The sequence below is a fragment of the Somniosus microcephalus genome, chromosome 3 (genome assembly GCF_052327205.1).
Source record: "Somniosus microcephalus isolate GS21.2 chromosome 3, FLI_Smic_1.0, whole genome shotgun sequence".
Classification (NCBI taxonomy): Eukaryota; Metazoa; Chordata; class Chondrichthyes; order Squaliformes; family Somniosidae; genus Somniosus; species Somniosus microcephalus.
Window position 1 is genome coordinate 91,693,507 of NC_140989.1, and position 25,196 is coordinate 91,718,702.

Genomic DNA, 25,196 nt, shown 5'->3' on the forward strand with positions numbered 1-25,196 from the left:
GGCCAGCCAGGAGTACGTTGGAATAGTCAAGTCTAGAGCTAACAAAGGCATGGATGAGGGTTTCAGCAGCGGATGAGCTGAGGCAAGGGTGGAGACGGCGATGTTATGGAGGTGGAAATAGGCGGTCTTTGTTATGCTGTGGATATGTGGTCGGAAGCTCATTTCAGGGTCAAGTATGACACCAAGGTTACGAACAGTGTGGTTCCGCCTCAGATAGATGTTAGGGAGAGGGATGGAGTCACTGGCAAGGGAATGAAGTTTGTGGCGGGGACTGAAAACAATGGCTTCGGTCTTCCCAATATTTAATTGGAGAAAATTTCTGCTCATCCAGAACTGGATGTCGGGCAAGCATTCTGACAAATTAGAGACCGTGGAGGGGGTCGAGAGAATTACTACCTAAATACCCCTTGGACACTGAAAATTAACCTTTACAAGTGTGGAGTCTCACTCCTTTAAATTTTAATTACTGCTGGAGATTTGAAAAAAATTCAAAAATGTAAATACATTTTTTTTTTTTTTTAAACTTTTTCTTTCGGTCTTTTATCTCTCTTAATAATCCCAATTTTTTTCCTTCTATTTCGCTTCTGTACATGATTTGGCATTGAATTAAATATCCTAACTTATACTTTTTGGTTCAGACTCTGTGCGGCTCAGTAACAATTCTTTGATCTGATTGGTTAAGGAGATGCACAGTTGTCCTGTTCACACAGGTCCCACATCCCCTGTAGAAGGCACTGTGCAAAAATGGCTTTCTAATTACAGCAAGTCTGTGGGCACATGTAATGAATGGCTGGCGCTGTTTGTTCACTGCTGCCTACACAATCCGGCCCAATTATATATATATATAGCTGGGGGAGCCCGGCTTTGCCAGGGCTGTTTTGGGCCGGGCGGTTTAAATCGAGTCCCAGGCTTTGGGGCCTCTCTGTGTCCCTCTGTGAATCTGCTGCCGGGCAACATTTTAAATCGAGTCCCAGGCTTTTGGGCTCTGTCTCTGTGTCCCTCTCTCAATCTGCTGCTGGGCAACATTTCTACCTTTTAATACCTTGAAAGATGAAAGTGAAAGTACTTATAAAACGTTTTTGGTAAATCTTATGTTATTTTTAAAAGAGATACTAACTTTTTCGAAGCTGGATTAGCAGATTTTGAGCTGGAAATAAATGGGGTTTTTAGCTTGAGGCAATGGCTGCCAGATCCCTGAGATGAAAACGATTAGTCCCGCCCACAGACACAGCGATTGGCCAACCAAGGCGACTGAACTGTAGGATTGGTCAATCGTGCCGGCACAGGATTGGTCGACCTTGACGTCAGTCAATCAATGCTACTTAGCAGATAATGAGTTTAATTTTGAAGGTTTTTTACATAACGCGCGAACAATTTTTGTCCGGCCGAAACATAAATATGCTTAGGACGGTTCTGGAATCGTCAGCTTTCTTTCGAAGTAACGCACGTGTAGGTACGCTCTATAACTTTCGAGTTAATTCAAGACAGACAGACAGAATGACAGACAGAAGTATCCTTTTATATATATATATATATATATATTTTTTTTTTTTTTTTTTAATACAGTATTACAATGTCTGTGGATATAGCTGCAGATAATTTGAATAATTTAGATCTTTTATAATTATGCAGAAATTGCAATCAAAAAGCTCTAAAAGTTGAATAGCTTACCTCCGAGAAAAAGCCATGCACAATGGCGATAGACACTCATACAATGGGCACTCCTGGGCATTCGGACTGTAGCCTGCTTGTAGTAACATTTTTAAGCATACTTGCTGTCCTCCATACACTGCTGAATAGACTGGGCTCACCTTATTCCTCCCTGTATCACATATTCGATCAGTGATCGGTATTAAGAATTCCAGCACCCTACCAGAAATCAATACATACTATTAAATGAATGTTGCATTCACACACAACAAAAACAAGAAAGAAACAGCTCTTGGCTTTTTGCTTGAATTATAAATAATGCAAGATTTTGAATGATAATGCAACCAATGCAATACACACAAATTTATTTGAATACATTTTGAAACAACACAAGTCATAAGAAAGTTTCAAGGAGTAAATTGGGTGGGAACTTTGCGGAGGCTGACTTTAAGACCATGTTCTGGTTGAAACCATTTAGGACGCTGGACCTTATCCTTGCCGAGTGTATCCATTGCAGCATTGAATCTGTGAAATGCTAAGCATAAAAGCATAGATGTCAACCTAGAAAACAAAAAGACACATCCCCAAAAAATTGACAATTCAAGAACAATCCTGACATGTGAAAGCAAGTAGTTACAAGGGCTTCGTAATTTAAGCAGCAGGAACACACAACATTCCTTCACTTACACTGGAAGGGGGAAAAAAAGCATGAAAGCCTGAGGGTGAAATTCAAATGCTGAAGGCACAAAATTAGAGATGCATGTCTAGGTGGAGGCATGCTCCCCTGGAAAATTCTGAATTTTAAAATAAAAAATGATGCATTCTGGCTCATTTTAAGATTTTTTTTTTTTTAAATATAAAAAGGAGAATAAGTACTACTGTAGTAATACAAATTCTACTTTGTGATCTTCAATTCTGTTCTGCAATCTTACATGTAGCCTATGTACAGCAATGCTTAATATAAATTTCAAAATAAATTTTACAATCACAAATTGCTCAAAATACCTGCCTTTTCAATAACTCAGTTAGTCTGTGAGCACTTACTTGACTTTTCCCATCTGGGCAGCAGCATGAATGGGCAACTGCCAATCATCTTCACTGCAGTAAAGGTTTGAATCAGCTCCATTTGACAACAGCAGTTCAACACATTCTGTATGGCCTTCTTGAGCTGCTATGAACAATGGTGTGGCCTTATCAAAGGCCTGGCAATTAACATTACTACCTGTAAAATAGATTTAAAAGGTTATCTTGCTGCAAATTCAGTTCATGGCTCATGTGCTAAAAAAGGGTCATATCCCAAGAGCACTGTGTAATGCATTTGAAATATTAAAAGTACAAACTAATTATTTACTTACTAAAATTCTACGCTAATTTTTTTTGCCATTATCATTTTGTAATTATTAGACACAAAATAATCTGAATGAATCTGTATGACAGAAGGAACATACCAAAAAGTGTTCAATCTAATACAGTTCAATTCATATGCATACCTCTTCAATATTTTAAGAAAAGACTTGAAAGACTTGCATTTATATAGCGCCTTTCATGACCACCGGACGTCTCAAAGCGCTTTACAGCCAATGAAGTACTTTTGAAGCGAAGTCACTGTTGTAATGTGGGAAACGCGGCAGCCAATTTGCACACAGCAAGGTCCCACAAACAGCAATGTGATTATGACCAGATAATCTGTTTTTGTTATATTGGTTGAGGGATAAATATTGGCCAGGACACCAGGGATAACTCCCCTGCTCTTCTTCAAAATACTGCCATGGGATCTTTTACGTCCACCTGAGAGAGCAGACGGGGCCGCAGTTTAACGTCTCATCCGAAAGACGGCACCTCCAACAGCGCAGCACTCCCTCAGTACTGCACTGGAGTGTCAACCTAGCTTTATGTGCTCAAGTCCCTGGAGTGGGGACATTAATCATATAGGCAGAATATGTAGTGAGACAGCAGATGCAGTTCACAAATCTACCTTTTTAAAACTCACTTTTATATTGCATGCACTACAGTGAAAACAGCTAACTATCTGGTTCTATGTTTCAGGAACATCTGTCCCTTGCACAAATACATTTTTTACAAGTAAAAATCTGTGCCAATCTACTTACCAAGCTTTGATACTGTTAATGGGGAAAGGTACAATTCAAATGATCAGCCAGGTATCAGCTGTAGATTACAGCACTGATACAGGTGTATGTGATATAGCAATCTGTGCTGAATTTAAGAGACATCCCTATAGATTACCAATTTTCAGTTTGTAGCTATAATTGTTGCTGCCTTTTAACAATGTGCTCTGCAGTCACAGTTGAAATACACCAGATAATGCACGAAAAACACTAAATTCAGCAACTTGTGATCTAAATTCATCCAAACAGTCCAGCTTACTTCCTTTTATTAGATGTTACAAAGGTGGACAATTAATCAGGATAAATCACTAGAAACAGGTTGCATTTAAGTGAAAACGCCTGCACGAGGACATAAACAGCTCATGTACTGATTAAATGCCAAGGCATTTAATCAAAACATAGGAGCAATTTATTGCCAAGAACTCTCTGTACAAGTTGAATTTATTGCCATTATACAACATTCTGCTAAGATATTTATCTACATTAACATTTTATACTGAAGTAATATAATTCTAGAACTTGTACTCTGTGTGGGCTAACTGGACCAATATAGCATTCAAGAATATTGCTTTATTCACCCTGGTTATATTGGTTACAGAACCTCAAGTATTTTGATTTCCTTCATAACTCAAAGTAACAATATCCATTTAAAGGTATGTACATGCTGAATTTATGGCCCTGAAATTAGGATCGGGAGCTTGCCGCGCGTGCAAGCCCCCGATATTCACTTACCCGGCGCGCTGACATTTTAATTCTGGCCCGCATTGCATTTCCTCTCACTGGCCCGCTTGAGGTTCTGCCACGCTGTGCGTGTGTGACCCAGCGGCGTACTTAGTGCGATGAGCCGGCTGGGATCACGTGAGCACAGGGCAACCAATGGGAGGTTGCAAAAGTTCATTCATTAGCTTGACAGTAAGAGCTGTCAAACTCATGAAAACTCCTGGCCCCAAAACACTACTTAAACCTGAAAGAAAATTTAAAAAAACATTGCACTACCTAAATGAACCATAAAGAACTCTGAAAAACTATTTTAAACAATAATTTTAAAATTTGAAAAAAAAAATTTATATAAAAAAATCAGGGCTAAAACTAAACTTACCTTACTGTAAATTCTTTAAAAATAACAAACCTGTGGAAAAAAAATGTCTCAATTGTATAATAGACCACTTACCTGTAAAACTAAGTACTTACGTGTGCGTAAATACCGGAGGCCTTTACACACGCGCAACTCTCTAAAAAATAGAGGAAATCCAAGTCGCACGCGCTGCCCGATACCGCGCACGCGTTCAGCCTCTTAACCCCTTGGGTCAGAGGACAGGAAATGCCGGTTTTCAGCGCATGCGCTGTGCATGCTGAAAACCGGCAATTCCTCCGGGCACACGCGTGAGTACCCCGTCCTTACTCACACGTTGTGCCCGGAATTACTGGGCCATTATGTATTATACATGTGCTTGTCCATGAACATTTGGGCTCTAAGATTTGGATGAACCAAAGCGCCCAGTGTGTACTACATGAATAATGTGCCACACACATATTGGGCTGAATTTTGCCGGTGCTCAGAAGGTGGGTTCAGAGGCAGGTCCGCTGTCAAAATCAAAAAGATTGACAGCGGGGCTGTATCCCGCTCTAAACCCGCCTCCTTGGGAGTTTCCCTAGTGTCGGTTCTGCCTGCAATTTGCAGACCCGGCACCAAGCGGCGGGTCAGGCAATTCAGATAGTTGAGGGTCTTTAAAGCAATTTAATCAGCATTTTACCAGGTACAAACCATTTTCCCAAGTTTTCCACGAGGTTTACGTCGCTCGGGGATCACGGCAGGTAAGTATGTCAGGTTCTGAACAACTCTCCGTTTCTTTGAATAGGTGAAAACTGCAAAGGTGGTCTAAAAGCTACCATTTCACAGCTGGTCACTTTCCAATGTCAGAAGCTGGAGCATTAATGATTTGGAACCCACTTTTTAGCTTTATGCACTTTTGAGGTGTTTGGAGTTCTCTCTCTATCCACTGTCACCTCCTTGGAACCTCTCTCAACATTGACAGATTACTTTTATCATCTCAACCTCACCTGCCATCTATTCCATCAGCATCGGTGCCCTTGAAAAAATCTCACCATGGTCCTCAGAATCCCAACTCAATCAGCCCCAACAACAGCATCACCAGGTACACCAGCAGCACCAACCTTCTCTGCAACCAACTAATGCTGCACTGGACACAGGGCATCATCACCCATGCACATTGATGCCCGGGACGCCAGCGATGGCCTCACCATGTCCAGATTTGCTTCATTTAACACTGTACCCTCTGGCTGCCACATGATGCACCAGGTTGGCACCACCCCACACCAGCACTGTAAAGCATCCCTACAATTCCCAAGCCATTCCTTTCACACTCATCACCATTGTAGGGGGGCGGGGGCGTTATGTCTCACCATTCACTGGAACTCACTAAGACACTTTCAAAGGTGCACACAAATCTGTCCAAGAAGGCAAAGTGTTCAAAATAAAGATTTCGATGTTTGATAGCACATTACCAGAAACTTCCCATGAACATTGGCTAAACCACCCAAGTGCCTACCCTTGTGTTCTTAGTTGGTATGCTTGCAGTAGGATGAGGGCGAGTGTGAGGGGTGGCTAGTGAGATGGGGAAGTGATAATGTAGATAGAGAGGAATGGGCGGAGGCGCAAGGTAAGTTGGTGAGAGTAAGGATGTGCAGGGGTACAGTAGGGAAGGCAGAGTGATGGGGATGTGATGAGTGGCACAGCAGGATGAGGTTGAGTGTTGAGGTTGGCAGGAACGTTTTGTGATCTACTGAGATCATTGAAAGGTTTGTGCCACTGCAGCCTGGCCCTCCTGACGACATCCCTGCTCGTGCCCTCCTGTGCAATGTGCAACCAGGCTGCGTTGGTCTCCTGGGGAGGTCTCTTCTGCTTATTGGAAGGGACGAGAACCTCCCTGCATGCTGTGACTCCCACCTTTGTGCAGTGCTCGTCAGTGTTTGCAGCACCTCAATGCTTCAGAACACTGACAGCACAACTGTCAAAATAAATGTGGCCGTGGTCCCTTCAAGGAAACCGGCTGATGACACATCATCAGACGACATGTCATCAGACGCGCTTCCTCTTAATTGGCTGGGAACCTCGGAGGGCGGATTTAACAAGCCCAATCAGGGCAAAAGCACTTGGAGGAGGTGTGAAGAAGACAGGTGCGGAGTTTGAGGCCGCTGTCTGCTCCGGCCGCACCGGACTCGCCATGGCTGGCGAAATCGCGGCCATTATATCTATCCACCAACATACTGTCTATTGGCACAAGCAATGGGTGATGCATCATTACATAGATCTAATGCAGTTTCAATGCACATCATGAGATCACAACATGCATTTATGTTGGCTCCAGCCATTATACTGGAGGTGCCAATGTTGCTTTAGAGCTAGTGTAGATTTGGCAGAGCTAGCAGACCTGAAACAGATTCAAATTCAGTAGTTCTGTATTGATTTTTGTGCCATAATACCACGATACACAAATCACAATAATTATGAGGCGATGAAATAACATTAATACTTCTAAGTGGGTAGAATGCTCTGGGAAACATTACTTTTAGGGAGAAAGATAGTACTGCATCAAAATACTCTTCATTATAATACATGAATATTAGTTTCCTCTTTCAGAAAATCTCAATTGCTATGGAAACTGAAGTGGCATTTTCAACAGGTCAGTATGACACATTTCATTAGTTCAAAGTATTTCTATGTAATGTAAAAAAAGCCTTTTGTTCTTTAATTTATCGAGAGCTGCAGTTTCTTGACAACAGTCACGCTGACTGCTTTCATCTCAGGATTCTTTGGTTTGTTATAACTGGTAGTCCTGATTGCTAAGAAGATGCTGACGGTGCATGTCTGTGGATGTCACAAGACAACAGGATTGGGCCACGGTGTGATTCCACTTCCCCCCCCCCCACACACTGTGCCAACACTGGCTACCAAGGATTGCACTTGAATAATGGTCACTACAGCAAGGTACAGGTGGGTGCCCAATATCTGTGAAACTGTTCCCTAACGAGGAGTCAATGCCTTTGAGACAAGATGGGAACAAAATTGGTGAGATTTTACATTTTCCCTATCAGTAGAATCTCTAGACTTGAACAGTGGCTTATAAATTGAAACTCTATGGCCTGGACTTTGTGCCTGCGCATGCGTGAAATCCAGAACTTGCAATCCGTCAATGTATGCACTGGCAGGCCATCCGTGCAAGACACAAAAAAGCAATTGCTGGCGCCGAGTTGGGCTCTTTGCCCACTGACTGGCCAGCAATTACGCATGGAAGTGTCAAGATTGATGCAAACAGACACAGGGCCTGTTTGCATCAGTGTAAGGGGATATCGAAGGCATTAATTAAACATTTTCTGATCATAAATTATACACGTACACTGTATCAAATGAGTTTCTGCAAATATTGGCCTGGATTACAGTTTAATCAAAATTATCAAAAAATTTTATTTTTAGTGAAGTTGATGGAATGACGGTAATTACAAATAAAATTCCAATTCTGTAAATTGTAATTAGATCAGATCTCGGGATTCCATTACATCTCATTAGGGGATTCCCTTCGGAAATGATTAAAATGGAATTCTGCTTTGTGATTGGAGGACCAGGCCCACGTGATCCCAGGTACACCTCCGCGCCGCCTGCATCCCTGGGATCTGTGGGTCATGACGCTGCCCTCCGCCTCAAGGCCAGAGACCGCAAGTTTTCGCAACCTCACTGCCAGCAGGTTGGTTCATAATTCTTTTGTGGGTCAGAGGCATACTCCAGGGGTACGTCTCCAACTGCAATTTTTGGCCTTATATCTAGAGTATAACAAGCACAAAGATGCAACACATCAACTATTACAGTACATTGTAAATAAAGGAGAATATCTACACAGGATAACAATCTATTAGAGAATGATCTTGTGTACAACACATAAGACCAAAAAAAAGTTTCTTCTGATTAAGAACATCAAATGATGATTCAATAGTCACATATCAATATTATTACACATACCAATATTACTTCATTCATTGTTTAAAATTTTTATATTTGTTTAGCACTTATTCCAGAATTTCATACTACAGTATATTGTTATTTGAAAAGGTCAGCAGCAAATTCAAAAAATTAGCGATAAAATAATTTTTTAGCAATGGATAAATTCATGAAAAACATCTCACCAGCACCACTGTGTGGAAGATGGAGAGAAAAACAATTATTTTACTAAAGCTAACAATATTTCTGTCTTTAATTTTAAAATTATTTTTTAACCAGTTATTAATGACTTTAGTGTGTAATCACTCAACAGCTCCACAATAGAAACAGATGCAGTATTACTTTGGCATATTTCTCTAATATTTCGGTGTCAGCTGTGGCTCAGTTGGTAGCACACTCGCCTCCGAGTCAGAAGGTTGTGGGTTCAAGTCTCACTCCAGGGACTTGAGCACATAAAGCTAGGTTGACACTCCAGTGCAGTGCTGAGGGAGTGCTGCACTGTTGGACGTGCCGTCTTTCGGATGAGATGTTAAACCGAGGCCCCGTCTGCTCTCTCGTGTGGACGTAAAAGATCCCATGGCACTATTTCGAAGAGGAGTAGGGGAGTTATCCCCAGTGTCCAGGCCAATATTTATCCCTCAATCAACAGAACAAAAACAGATTATCTGGTCATTATCACATTGCTGTTTGTAGGACCATGCTGAGCGCAAATTGGCTGCCGCGTTTCCCACATTACAATAGTGACTCCACTTCAAAAGTACTTCATTGACTGTAAAGCACTTTGAGATGTCCGGTGGTCGTGAAAGGCGCTATATAAATGTAAGTCTTTCTTTCTTCTTTCGTTCTTTCTAAGGGGAGGTTCTGTTGATGAAGTGTATGCAAAGTTTGGCAAGAATTTACGCACCACAGATATGGTGAAGTAAAGCAATAGGTTAGACATGGCATTTCACTTCTGGGAAGAATGTCTGTGTTGGTTGTGAGGATATTATGTGAAATTAGTTTAGGCAAACTCAATCCATTTTCTAGTGGGTATAGACCTGGCCAAAACCAACACTATTTGACAGTAAGTTGGCAACATCACTTATGGACCACTGGATGCCTAGCGTCACCCTCACCAAATGCACTGCATCCATCAGATGAACACATGCCATTACACTCACTGATAGGTGTGTTCTTTCCCTCATTACAGAAAAGAGCACAGAACACGAGGGAGAGAACCAGAGGTGGATCTCCATACATTTCCCAGCTCAAGTGCAGTGAAGGAAGCGCTGGAGATCGGTGGAGTTTCAGCGTCCCTGGCCATCAGAGATGGGGAGACAGGGACCTCCCAGCTATCTGGTGACACAATTAAATATCAGCGACCCACATGGCAAATGGATTACAATATGGGGAAGTGTGCAGTTATCCACTTTGGTAGGTAAAACAAAAAAGCAGAATATTTTTTGAATGGTGAGAGACTGGGAAATGTTTGCACTCAGAGGGACCTGGGTGTCCTTGTACATGAATCACAGAAAGTTAACATGCAGGTACAGCAAGGAATTAGGAAAGCAAATGGTAGGTTAGCTTTTGTTACAAAGGAATTAGAGTGTAAGAGTAAAGGGCCTAGAAATTCAGTGGGCTGCGCCACCCGTTAGCGCCTTAAGAGGGCGCTAAGTGGGTCAGAAGCCACTGGCCACGCCTCCCGCTAAATTCAGCGGGATGCTAATGCTGGCGCTAGCCGTTAGCGCTGCGCCACTACCGATGACATCATCGGTGTGCGCAGTGCCCCCGATGCCCCGGCCACGATATTAGGAAGTGCCCCCTGATTTACCGCCGGACGCTATGTGCGACCAGTTCAGGGGGGCCTTCCTGCGGCGGTAGAGGCGCAAATTAAAGAAGGTGCGGGGCGGCTATTTTTGTCGCTGGCCGCCTGCCAGCACCTCTCCGCGCTGCCGTCCCCAGCCTCCTGATCGCCGCCACTCCCCCCCGCGGAGTGCCGGCTGCGTTCCAAGAGCCCGGCACGTCTCCTCGGTGCCGGGCTCTTTTGCCGGCACTCGTGATCCTCGGGGGCCCAGCTGGGCCCCAGATCGCGCAGAACAAGGCCCCTCCCTTTTAAGTAGGGGAGGAAGGCCTGCAGTATCGCAGCGTGTGGCGCTGCGGCACGTTGCGCTACGATATTCAGTTGCAGCGCCCCAAGAGGGATGCGGGGCGCCTCTCGTAGCGCTGCGCTTCCCTCTGGGGCGCTCCAACTGAATTTCCGGCAGGCAGCCGCGAATGCTTCCGGGGCGCTACTTTTAGCGCCCTGGCAAGGCTGGCGCCCCAAACAGGGCTATAGTAAATTTGTAGGCCAAGAAGTCTTACTACAATTACACAGGGCATTGGTGAGGCCACACCTGGAGTACTGTGTACAGTTCTGGTCTCCTTACCTAAGGAAAGGCATACTTGCCTTAGAGGGAGTGCAGCAAAGGTTCACTAGACTGGTTCCTGAGATGAGGGGATTGCCCTATGAGGAGAGATTGAGTAGACGAGGCCTATATTCCTTAGAGTTTAGAAGAATGAGAGATGATCTAATTGAAACATATAAAATTCTTTAGGGGGTTGACAGGATTAATATTGGGAAAATGTTTCCCCTGGCTGGGGAATCTAGAACACGGGGTCACAGTCACAGAATAAGGGGTAGGCCATTTAGGGCTGAGATAAGGAGAAATTTCTTCACTCAAAGGGTTGTGAATCTTTAGAATTCTCTACCCCAGAGAGCTGTGGATGCTCAGTCGTTGAGTATATTCAAGACAGAGGTCGATAAAATGCAGGAAGGTGGAGTTGAGGTAGAAGATCAGCCATTATCTTGTTGAATAGCGGAGCAGGCTCAAAGGGCCAAATGGCCTACTCCTACTCCTATTTCTTATGTTCTTATGTCATATGGCACTCAGTCATGTTGACCAACAGCGAGTGAAATATGATCATCTTCATAATGACAGCTTGCAACATTCTTACCCTGCCAGTACAAATTCATATAGTTTATCTCAACAGGGCCTTCATGCATGCAGCAGAAGTCAGTTAAGGTCGCAGACGATGACTCCTCAGAGCAGCAGAATCCTCCTCCAGCACAGGACTCATGCACCAGCTCAGATGCTCACACTTCCTTGGGACTAGTTAGACAGATAGTCGGGTTTTCACCTGATGATTCACACTTCACAAGTGAGCAAGAGCAGATGGTTGTGGCAGGGACAGCAGTGGAGAGTCCATATTGGAGGGCGCAGCCTCTGCAAGCTCTGCTCAGCTGGACACAGATACTGTACCCTGCGGGCCGTCGATGAAAAGGAGAAACATTTAGCTGCAGCAGCAGAGAATATGCGATGCACTGACAGGCCACACTGATCACGACTGCAGAGAGAATAGAGGAGTCCACCTCAAGCGTGAGTGGGTTGATGTCGCAGGGAATTGCGATGATGTGTTTTTCCATGAATAGAGTGGCCAACTCCGTGGAACATCAAACGCTCCAATCAAATGAGTCCATGATCTTGACCACGGCCGTGCAGACTCTGGATGACATGTCTCCCCCCTTAAATAGGATGACAGATAATTCAGCCTTACAGTGCCGCACTGATCTGCATCAAAGTGCTTTCCAGTACAATGGTAGCAGTGAAATACAGCTGGGCCATGAGAGGGATGATGGCGAAAGGGGACATGGAAGTAGAGACTCCACTCAAAGCAATTCCACTTCTCACCCGTTGTCCCTCACCAGCCCCCCACCCCCCTCAGTCAGTACCCGACATGCTGCCTTGTCTCCCAATGGCAGAGTTTGCCCCTGCACAGGTGCAGGTAGAGCAGTCTTTGGCGGGGCTCCAAAACCCAGAGGTCGCCGGCCAAAAGCATCTCAGCAGTCAGAGTAGAGATCTGCGCAGCCTGTCTCTACCTCTGCTCAAGCCACAGGGCTTGCATCACGTGGGATGGGAAGGAAAAGGAAAGCTTTGTAATTACACAAGGGTCTGCACGTGGGTGCTTGATAAAATGTAATGTTAATTTTCTGTTTAATTAAAGCACATACATGTTATTCTTATGCACCACTTTCCCGTCTTGCCCTTTCTTGGTTGCTGGTTGGCAAGTCGCCCTTTAAGCTGTTTGATGGTGAATGGGAAGACATGAATTGACGTGGACCAATTTGGGAGGGGGGGGGGGCGAAATGTGCAAGGGGTGGTTGGTTAGTCGCAGTACTGCTTTGTGTCAGTAGCATTGGCGGTGAGGGCGTGTGGGAAGAGTGGCAGTTGCATGTGCTTCTGACATAGGTTGCACCAGTGAACCAAAGTGAACCTTGCATTAATAAGGACATCCCTGGCAGCAATGTGAGCAGCTGGTGGCGCATTGCCCTCATCACCTTCCTCCTCAGAATCGTCCGAAGAGGATCTGAGCTCTGTGCCTTGTTCCTTCAGCAGGTCCAATGTTGTGCAGAGCACAGCACACCACAACCATTCTGGACACCCTGGCTGGTGCGTACTGAAGGGCGCCTCCAGATCTGTCTAGGCATCTGAAGCGCATCTTCAGCATGCTGATGGCTTGTTCGATCATGCATCTGGTGGTCATATGGCATTCAATGTAGCAGTGTTGAACTTCATTGGTCAGGTTTCTGACAGGTGTCATCAGCCAAGTTTGAAGTGAGTATCCCTTGCCTCCTAGCAGCCACCCCCCTTAAGATCCGAAGAAGTCAGGGAGCTTGGACTGCCACAGGACAAAAGCATCATGGCAGCTCCCCAGGAATCTTGTTCACACCTGCATAAATATCTTTTTGCAGTTGCACACCAGCTGTACATTGATGGAGTGGAAGTGCTTGCAGTTGACTAATATGCCTGGTTGTTCTGGGGGTGCCCGGATTGCCACGTGTGCGCAGTCGATGACGCCCTGCACCCGTGGAAAGCCAGCCAGAGATGCAAAACTGGCGTCATCACAAGCGAAGTTCACATAATTGCCAGACCTGGCAAACAAGCCCAAGCCATCAGTCACCGGTCATGTATTTGTGGGCCGTTGACTGGGAGATCCTGGATCTGTCTCCGGCAGAGCCCTGGAAGGAACGGAGGCTAAAAAGTTGAGGGCGGTGGTGATTTTGACAGCCACCGGTAACACATGGCCACCAGGTCCAGCAGGTCTTCTTCTAGGAGGCTACAGATGTCTGCCACCATCTGACGTGACAACCTGAGCCTCCTGAAACAGTGCTGTTCAGACATGTCAAGGAAACTCAGCCTCTGCCTGTACATCTTGTGTCGCAGGTAATGCCTCCTGTGAGCTGCACCACCTTCTCTGCTATCCAGCTACAGGTCTCTCAAGAGCAGGCTGGTGCTGGTGATATTGCTCCTACTCCAAGGTTCTATCTAAGGTAGCCAAGGCACCACCCATCCTTAAGTGATTCAGAAATCCTACAAAGTGTAAAAAGTAAACTCTCAGCAAAAATACTGTGAACAAACCCTTTCCCATTAGCAGTTAAGAATGCGGCTGTCAGTACTGAGTATTTATTGCAGTATTTCCGTGAGTTTGATTCAGCTCGCCCGCCCGCCCCCCCCAATTGCCGCTGTGTTCTCAACTTGCTTTTACTGGAGAGTTTTAGGAATCCTGGGAAACTCGTGGATGCACCGTTAAATTTAAAAGTCAGTTGAAATTTTGGTCTAATTCGGTCCACCAGATTAAAATTCCCCCCCCCAGTATTTCTCATTTCTCTGTTACTGAGGTTTTCTTTGCTTCAAGTTTTTCTCTTCATGGAGACTTTCTCCATGACCAAGTCTCTTTTTCCAGGTTATCTAATTATTTCCTTTTTTCTTTCTGGTCCCAACCCATCTGTTGGTTGCATATTGCCAGTCCGGGGATTTAGTGCCATTGCCTCTTCAGGGAGAGAAACCAAAGGCATACATAAAAGGGAAAGCATCCTGGCTTTTATATCTGGAGCAAAAGGGGACGAGTTAAAGCTACTGGTCTTGCGTTACTATTTTTCTGCTCATCAAGCGAAGGATAAAGCACTAGAAATTGAACACTTTTCCACCAAGTGTTAGCATCAAATAATCCCAGATCAAATTTAACACTCAGATGCAGAACAAGTTCCTTACTCTGTTCAACAGCATACCTTAATTTAAATTTCAAGAGCATTGGAGCGTATTTTTCCATTGCCCCTGTATCCTTTTTGACTGAGATAGCATATTTACATTAAATTACAAGCTCAGTGGATTTATAGCACAAAGAACTAGGTTGAGGTTGCCCAAACACATTTCACAAAATAAAAATACTTGAATTTATATAGAATCTCATCAAGAGGAACCATCTCAAAGCGCTTCAAACAATGGATGATTTTTGGAGTACAGTGACTGTTTTATGTGGGCAAACACACAGTCACAGCACTCAGTATATTTAGAACAGTCACTACATTCATGTAAGGTTCTTGCAGCTGGTAGAGAATACTTTCACTTCAGCAAACTCTGCTCACAGAGATGGAACACCATGCTAACCTACTATGCTACTCAATTTCCACGGTCTGGAGCCATTTTTAATTAGCATTGGAATTATATAATCTCAGATTTAAATGCAATAATCTCCGACGAGGACAGCAATACAAACAGTGCAATTGCGATGTTATCATGATTTTAAAATAGCCTATTTCAAAATTACCAGCATTTATTACTTTCATCTAATGCAATATCATAAAATTCAGAACAATTACCATGTTGTAAAAGGACTCGTAGACTTTCCAGTTTTCCATACTGAGCAGCAAGAAACAATGGCGTAATTCCATAATCGTCCCTTGCTTCTTTATCAGCCCCTTTTTCAAGTAAGAGCATTAATACTTCTAAGTGTTCCTGCAAAACATTATAATTCAAAAGTTTTAGACATGATTCTTCTAAAGTTAACTATGGTTTATGGCATGTTCAATATAATGTGAAAACTGGTTCGACAACTCATTGGGACCATTCAGTTAAATTCGAGGGCAGTTATAATGTCCTCTAGGTAGGAATTGCTAAACTTTTCAGTCAATGACAGTAGAGGAAAGGTTTGCTCAGCTGCTCATGTTCAAGAGAGATAGATGTACATACCACAGTAGTTAAGACTGGCTTGATTGATTATAAGGAATACAGGCAAGAATACTGGGATCGATACCCTGACAAGAATATTCATCAAGGACATCAGTCAAATCACTGGCTCCTTCACCTTAAGTCCTGGTCAAGGAACCATTTTAGAATTATCACCCAATCTATGCCTAGGAGTTAATGACACCTAAATTTGGTTCACTAAAAACGTTCTTACATCAACCATTTCAGAATATATTAGCATTTACGCAATCAACTTCCCATCAGGATCGCACAAGCTACTGAGTGAATTAATTAACCTTTTCTCACAAATTAGCAAAGAAGTTGTCAGACAACAAAGTCATGAACTAACAATTGTTTATTAACCTTAAAGTCATAGTTAGCAGCACTTAAAACTTAAACACTGAGTATGCAAATAACTAGTGGATAGGGTTAATTGACAAAATTAAAAGGTTACAAAGGCAGTTCTGTCAGAACACAATAATTCAGTATTAACTGCTTGTTGATTATAAATTTACAGTTGCAATCAATGTCTAAGATTGATAAGTTGGTGAGATTAATTTAGGATTCAGATAGTTAACAAGTTAGCAGCATTAGATAGCCATTCTATTGAATAGGTTAACGTCTATATGCTTGTAGTTAGCAATGGTTCCGGATTTTATATGGCTTCATCCTTGTGAGTTGGCATGAATGAACTAGTTGCCTTGCCTTCCTCTGGTAGGATAGTATTAGCCTTCTGAGACATCAGTGACAAATCTTCTTCTGTAGAGGTGCTATCTGTTCCTCCTGAATCCTCTGCACCTGGGTAAATTCTGGTAACTGTATCTGGCTTAAATCTCATTTCCCTTCATCGGAGGGAAGCTTGGGCAAAACGAAACGGAGTAGCAAGTATTGGTAGGAAGTCTGAGCGAGTTCTGAGGAGCGCCTGTTGGAATGTTAAATCAAATGTGGTGGAACAATAAGTCCTTGCAGTTCAGTGACTCTGCATGTCACAACACAGTTGGTCAATTTTCCACGTCATCGGGTAGATGCCACTGTTGGAGCTGTACATGAACTGCTTAGCTAGGGGCGAGGCTAATTCTGGAGAACCGGCCTTCAGCACTACAGCTAGCATGTTGTTAGGACCTGTAGTCTTTGCTGTGTCCTATACACTCAAGCTGATTCTTGATGTGACATGGAGTGAATCGAATTGGCAGAAGACTGGCATCTGTGAAGGTTGAGGACCTTAGGAGGAGGCCGAGATGGATCACCCACTCGGCTCTTTTGGCTGCAGATGGGTTTTTCAGCCTTGTCTTTTGCGCTCATGTCTTTCCTGCTCCTCCTGGCCCACAAGGAAACCTTTTAAAAACAAATTACTTACCTTTTTTGGTCCTCTTCTGGCGTAGCTGCTCCTTCGCGTACAGTGCTCCTGACGAGGCCGGCTTCGGGCACCAAACATGGCTGTCCAGCATTTAAAAATAGTCAGGGTCTGAATGATGTCATCTGACCCCGACTTTTGAATTTCAAGGAGGCCCATGTCTGCCTGATGCGAGGTTCTAGCTGGCTGGCTAGAATGTGTCTGTTAAAATGGTGCACAGTGCAAAGCTAGTGAGGAATGGACGAGTATGTCATTGCAAGGCACCCTATGAATGATAAAGATAGCCTGACATATGCAAAAAGGTTAAAGACAATGACTTAAAATAGGAACAAAAAGCAAAATAATGCAGCTGCTGGAAATCTGAAAACACAAACAGAGAAAGTTGGAAATACTCAGCAACATAACTTATTGTTACTCAGCGAGACTATATAACTTCAGCCAATGGCCCAGAAATTCGGGTCTCCACGGGTGAATACACACAGGGTACTCTCCGGTAGGTCCAACGGAAGTGCCAGTTTCATGCATGCACTGCGCATGCGCGGGAAACCAGAACTTCCGTTCCCTTAAAGGAAGGGGTTCAGAGGTCGAACGCGTACACCGGAGAGGCAGCGCGTGCGCATGGAACTTACGTTTTTTTTGCAGGTTTCTCCAGGAGGGTAAGTCTCCAGGAGTTACACATGTAAAAAGCAGGCGCGAGGCCTGCTTTTAACAAGGTAAGTGGTGAATTAATTAAAATTAAAACATTTTTTCCCCCACAGGTTTATTATTTTTTAATACTTTAAAGAAAGGTAAGTTCATTTTTAGCCCCATTAGAAAATGTAATAATTTTTTTCAAAAATTTAAATTATTGTTTAAAATAGTTATTTTATGTAATTTATAGTTATTTTAAAAATGTGATTTAAAAAAAAAAAATTATTTGAAGTTTTAGTGATGTTTTGGGGCTTATAGTATTTATAGGTTTCACAGCTCTTCCTGTCAATTTTATGAATGGGCATTTCCCTGCTCCGATTGGCTCTCCATGGCCCACATGATCCCAGGGGACGCATCGAACTAACTGCGCCCCTGGGATACGCAAGCACTGCGCGCCGGCAGTTGGAGCAGGCCCAGGATCGGAATCCCACGCGGGCCCACAGCTCAACGGCCGGCGCACAAGATAAGTGCAGGTCAGAGGCTTGCACCCACGGGAAGCCTCCGACCCGAATTTCTGGGTTATGTGGATCTTGATATTCTCCCTCACCTCTCCAAACAACCTGAACGGATCTCAACCCACTGGTATTTACAGCTTCAACTGATTTAAATCAGCCCAATGTAGTCCAGGTGCAAGCCCTTGTCAGCTTCATTCAGTGGTAACACTCTTGCCTTTGAGACAGAAGGTCATGAGTTCAAGCCCCAGTTCAGGACATAATCTGGGCTGACATTTTAATGCAGTACAAAGGAAGTGCTGCACTGTTGGTACTGCCTTCTTTCAGGTGAGACTTTGAACCAAGATTTTGTCTATCTGTTCAGGTGAGTGTAAAGATCCAGTAGCACTGTTCAAAGAAGAACAATGGGATTCTCCCAGGGTCCTGGTCTACATTTATCCCTCAGCCAATATCCATGAAACAAATTATTTGGTCAATTAGCTCATCGTGGGACCTTGCTATACACAGCTGTGAGGCACTTTGGGACATTTGGAAGATGTGAAAGCTGCTTTGTAAATGCAAGTTCTTTCCTTCTTTGCATCTATAAGCAGAGGGCAGAAATCTATCCACTGCTGCCGTCCCGAGGCCTGCAACACCAGTAATGGCTTTAACACAAGAACAGAAGAATTAGGAGGAGTAGTAGGCCATACAGACCCTCGAGACTGCTCTGCCATTCAATAAGATCATAGCTGATCTATGACCTCAACTCCACTTTCTTGCTTGATCCCCATATCCCTCGATTCCCCTAGTGTCCAAAAATCTATATCTCAGCCATGAATATACTCAATGATTCAGCATTCACGGCCCTCTGGGGCAGAGAATGCCACAGATTCACAGCCCTCAGTGAAGAAATTCCTCCTCATCTCAGTCTTAAATGGCCGACCCCTTAGCCCGAGACTCTGCCCCCGAGTTCTAGAGTCTCCAGCCAGGGGAAACAATCTCAGCATCTACCCTGTCAAACCCCCTCAGAATTTTGTATGTTTCAATGAGATCACCTTTCATTCTTCTAATCTCCAGAGAGAAAAGGCCCAGTCTACTCAAACTCTCCTCATAGGACAACCCTCTCATCCCAGGGATCAATACCTCTCATCCCAGGGATCAATCTAGTGAACCTTCGTTGTACCACCTCTAAGACAAGTATATCCTTCCTCAGATAAGGAGACCAAAACTGTGCACAGTAATCCAATAGTGGTCTCACAAAAGCCCTGTACAATTGTAGCAAGACATCCTTACTCTTATACTCCAACCCCCTTGCAATAAAGGCCAACATGCTATTTGCCTTCCTAATTGCTTACTGTACCCTGCATGCTAACTTTGTTTCCTGTACGAGAACACTGAAATCTCTCTGAACACCAACATTTAATAGATTCTCACCATTTAAAAATTATTCTGTTTTTCTATTCTTCCTACCAAAACAAATAACCTCACATTTCCCCAGATTATGCACGATCTGCCACCTTATTGCCTACTCACTTAACCTGTCTATATCCCTTTGCAGGCTCTTTGTGTCCGCCTTACAGCTTACTTTCCCACCTAGCTTTGTATCGTCAGTAAACTTGGATACATTGTACTCAGTCCCTTCATCGAAGTCATTAATATAAATTGCAAATAGCTGAGGCCCCAACACTGATCCTTGCGGCACCCCACTAGTTACAGCCTGCCAACCTAAGAATTACCCATTTATCCCTACTCTCTGTTTTCTGTCCGTTAACCAATCCTCTATCCATGCGAATATATTACCCCAACCCTGAGAGACCTTATCTTGCGTAGCAACCTTTTATGTTGCACGTTATCGCATGCCTTTTGGAAATCCAAACATACTACATCCACTGGTTCCTCTTTATCTACCCTGCTAGTTAAATCCTCAAAAAACACTAATAAATTTGTTAAACATGATTTCCCTTTCATAAAACCATGTTGACTCTGCCTGATCATATTAAAATTTTCTAAATGCTCTATTACCACTTCCTTAATAATAGATTCCAGCATTTTCCCCGACAACTGATGTCAGGCTAACTAGCCTGTAGTTCCCTGTTTTCTCTCTCCCTCCTTTCTTGAATAGCGGGGTTACATTTGCTACCTTCCAATCCAATGGGACCATTCTAGAATCTTGGGAATTTTGGAAAATCACAACCAATGCATCTCTGCAGCCGCCTCTTTAGAACCCTAGGATGTAGGCCATCAGGTGCAGGGGATTTGTCAACTTTTAGTCCTATTAGTTTCTCAAGTACTTTTTCTCTACTGATCTTAATTACTTTAAGTTCCTCACTTTCATTAGCCTCGTGGTTCCACACTATTTTTGGTATTTTTTTGTGCCTTCTGCTGTGAAGACAGATACAAAATATTTGTTTAATGTCTCTGCCATTTCCTTATTCCATTATAATTTCTCCTGTCTCAACCTCTAAGGGACCAACGCTTACTTTTGCTACTCTCTTCCTTTTTACATACTTGTAGAAGCTCTTACAATCTGTTTTTATATTTCTTGCTAGTTTACTCTCATATTCTATTTTATCCCTTTTAATCAATTATTAGGTCATCCTTTGCTGGTTTCTAAAGCTCTCCCAATCCTTAGGCTTACTACTATTCTTTGCAACATTATAAGCCTCTTCTTTTAATCTAATACTACCGTTAACTTCTTTAGTTAGCCATGGATGAATTACTTTTCCCGTGGAATTTTTATTTCTCAATGGAATGTATATTGAGAATTCTGGAATATTCCTTTAAATGTTTTTCACTACTTACCTACTGTCATATCTTTTCATCTAATTTCCCAATCTACCTTAGCCAACTTCCCCCCTCATACCTATGTAATTGGCTTTTTTCAAGTTTAAGACTCTAGTTTCAGATTTAAGTATTTCACTCTCAAACCCAATGTGAAATTCTATCATATTATGATCACTATTCCCCAGAGGATCCTTTACTATGAGATTACTAATTAACCCTGTCTCATTACACAATAAAAGATCTAATGTAGCCTGTTCCCTGGTTGGTTCCACAACGGCTTTCAGCTTCAAGACCTTCTGGCTGCTGTTCAAAAACATGGCCCAGTTGAAGGAAGGGCTTACTTTCCAGCTGGCCTCCAGGTGGCACCCAGGTTATGCTTGGATCCTCTGATCTGAGCAAGACCAAGAGAAAGACCTTACTGCCTGCTTCTTCTGGGCACCTAACTGAAATTCAGAGAGAAAAATGAGATATGATGCTATTTAGGCCCTTCCTGCCTCATTACAATGTGATATACACAGCTGCACCTGCTTCAGGCTCAAGTGCTCTGTGCTGCCACCCCGCGCACCCCCCCCCCCGCAAAATCAGGGGATCTCCAGGAAATTCTCACACAATGTAAAGGGGTAAAGACCGTGCCGAACAAGGCTCCATCCATTTTTCCCTCCTTTGCATCTGGAAACCGTGTTCCGAAGGTGCAGATGAGAGGAAAACCTACCACACAAAGTTTACCCCTGACTACGCTATATATTAGAATACATACTTCAGATTTATATATTACAAGGCTTCTTTGGCACCATCGCCTCAACCAGCGATCTCCACCATGTAGAAGGACACGGGCAGCAGGTGCATAGGAACACCATCACCTACAAGTCACACACCATCCCGACTTGGACATATATCACCATTCCTTCATTGTCGCTGGGTCAAAATCTTGGAACTCCGTACCCAACAGCACTGTGAGAGCACTTTCACCACATAGGCTTCAGCAGTACAATAAGGCCCACCACCGCCTTCTCAAGGGCAACTAGGGTAGGACCAAAATGCCAGCCTTGTCAGCAACACCCACATCCCAAGAATGAAAAACAAAATTAATACATTCCACTAGTATTCATGATGACACTAACATTGCTTTAAACCTTTCCTCCTTCCCTATGGAGATATACAATGAATGTCACAGTACCTGATAAGCAGCCTGGTGCACAACACTCCATAAACATGCAGAATGGGACCCATTAATCCTTGCTCCATGTCTTAGCAGTGTCCTTACAACAGCTATGTGGCCTTTCTCGGTAGCTTCAAACATGGAAAGATGAAAACAATCAAAATTGTAGTCATATTAATACATACAAGATAAACAGACGCATTTTAAATACTGATCACATTATGTGAAGAAATAACTGGAATGCTTAAATATTATCCAGTTGAGATATCATTCCTGGTATAAAATGGAGATGTTGTATCCATAAACTAATCATAGCTCTGACGAAAGGTCATCGACCTGAAACGTTAACTTTGTTTCATTCTCCACAGATATTGCCTGATCCGAATATTTCCAGCATTTTCTGTTTTTATTTCATAGCTCATTACGACTCCTTCTGATTTTGTGAGCTGATTCTTTTACAGCTGCAGATAAATTGTTTAAAGAATCTGCTATTTTTTCCCACTTTTATTATTTAGAATAGATCTTGTATTTTGAAGCTGTAACCCAATGTGCCCCAAATATATACATAACAAAGAGCACTTTCATTGTTAACTGATTGCACTGGCACATCCTATTCATTCCCAGAAGCTTATTCTGTGCAGTCCTGGAAGGAGAGGGGTTTAGGAGGGACACATGTGAAAGAGAAAGAAAAAGAGAGATTGATTAAAAAAACATGCTCGTCAGTTATCTAATGATTGACTAATGACACTGCTTCTGTGGGAGGGAGACACCCCTGTTTTATTACCCATGCGCATACTTGGGATCCATAAGCTTTGGCTCTGCCAACCGACGCCTATGATTGCTGGACTAAGGCAAGCTGTGATGTGTTCTTACTGGGAGAAAGTGTGCTCTGTACTTAAGTAGATTTCTCAGTAGCTTGGATTCTAATATGGTGAAGGGATATGATTCAACAATGTTCATCAACATCCTGGGGCTCACCATTGACCAGAAACTTAACTGGACCAGCCTCATAAATACTGTGGCAACAAGAGCAGGTCAGAGGCTAGTCATTCTGCAGCGTGTGTCTCACCTCCTGACTTCCCAAAGCCTTTCCACCATCTACAAGGCCCAAGTAAGGAGTGTGATGGAATACTCTCCACTTGCCTGGAAGAGTGCAGCTCCATCAACACTCAAGAAGCTCGACACCATCCAAGACAAAGCAGCCCGCTTGATTAGCACCCCATCCACCACCTTAAACATTCACTCCCTCCACCACCGGCGTACCGTGGCTGCAGTGTGTCCCATCTACAAAATGCACTGCAGCAACTCGCCAAGGCTTCTTCAGCAGCACCTCCCAAACCCACGATCTCGTCCACCTAGAAGGACAAGGGCAGCAGGCGCATGGAAACACCACCACCTCCAAGTTCTCCTCCAAGTCACACACCATCCTGACTTAGAAGTATGTCGCCGATCCTTCATCGTTGCTGGGTCAAAATCCTGGAACTCCCTTCCTAATAGCATTGTGGGAATACCTTCACCACACGGACTGCAGCGGTTCAAGAAGGCGGCTCACCACCACCTTCTCAAGGGTAATTAGGGATGGGCAATAAATGCTGGCCTCGTCAGCAATGCCCACATCCCATAAATGAATAAAAATAAATGTCAAGACGCCCAGTTGACCAATGAAAAACTGAAGAAAAAATTAATCGACACTAAAATGCAAGTGCTGTGGGTTTAAATGACACAGGAGAAGGAGACCACATGTAGTGCCACCCAACTGCAATGTCGTAACGTGGGTATTCATAGATTGTGTTTGCTTCAGACCTATCAAGGCTAGTTTTTACAATGTGTGTAGGTATTTAAATGAAGAATCAATTGATGCACAAGTTGTAAAATGAATGAAGAGGTGGCTTCTCCATATAGAATATGCTAAATATTTTGAAGTGTACAAATTTTATTCATCCCAGGACAATACCAAGTTAAGAAGTTTATCAATCAAACTATGGTCTGCTGTGGACAAATTGTCATCCCAGCTCTATCAGACTGACAGCGCCATGTAACACATCTAATGGCAGTAAGTCTCCATGCAAGAAAATTGTATTTGAAGACTATCCTGGTCACACCTGTGATCAGATTAATCTTCAGAGTTCTGAGCCTTGACTGGTTGTTTTAAAAAGAAAATCATCAACTGCAGCCAGTTTTCCAGGCAGTTAAAGGCCAAATTTTATGCTGCTCTCACCTCCAAAATGGACGAGTGGAGCCGAAGAAGCTCAAAGAAATTGAACTCCTTTAAACTTAATGAAAAATACAAATTATAACAGATACAGAACTAATATAATCAATTATTTAAATCCATTAATTATGCTCAAATGCTACAGCAACTTCAGGCATGGGGCAGATGTGCGGTTAATATCAAATACCCAAAAGTTGCTGTCCAAGTTGCGCCGCTCTGCAATTAGCTTTGCGAAAACAGCAGCTCGCCATCTGCCTCAGCATTAAAATGCATTGAATGGTGTGAAATTGCTGAATTTGCACAGTAGGTGCGAACTAAAGTCGCCACAGAAAGTTAGGTCTTGCCCATTCCCGTCTCTTTTAACGACGTGATAAGTGTTAATGACTGCCAATCAACCTCTCTGGCACTAAAAATTAACTATTACAAGCGTAGAGTCTCATGCCTTCAGATTTTATTTGTTGTTGGCGATTTTAAAAAGTCAAATTTTAAACTTTTCTTTTAACTTTTCCTTTCCGTCTCTTTTTTTTCCTCTCTCAATCCAATCTTTCTTTCCCTCTCTATTTCTCTTTCTATACCTGATCTGACATTGAATTCACTCACTCTAATTTATATTTCCTTCTCAGTCCATGCACTGTTAATTTCACAATCCTTCAATCTGATTGGTTAAGGAGATACACAGTTGCTTGTCCTGTTCACTCCGGTGCTGGATGCCTGGTTTCACTCGCTCCAATGT

General features: G+C 43.2%; 1 protein-coding gene across 6 annotated transcripts in view; it reads right to left on the reverse strand.

Moving 5' to 3' along the window:
• asb3 (ankyrin repeat and SOCS box containing 3) overlaps positions 1–25,196 on the reverse strand; it is a 95,572-nt gene that overhangs the window by 41,181 nt on the left and 29,195 nt on the right. For all 6 annotated transcript variants that reach the window (XR_015077505.1, XM_085981324.1, XM_085981326.1 and 3 more), the window contains exons 4-7: positions 22,270–22,382; positions 15,467–15,602; positions 2,695–2,872; positions 1,672–1,869 (exon numbers count right to left, since the gene is read on the reverse strand). Coding sequence is in view for 5 of the 6 variants with exons in the window: in XM_085981324.1 (XP_085837450.1) it covers positions 1,672–1,869; positions 2,695–2,872; positions 15,467–15,602; positions 22,270–22,382 (625 nt within the window). In the remaining variant the exon portion in view is untranslated. The remainder of the gene's footprint in view (positions 1–1,671; positions 1,870–2,694; positions 2,873–15,466; positions 15,603–22,269; positions 22,383–25,196) is intronic.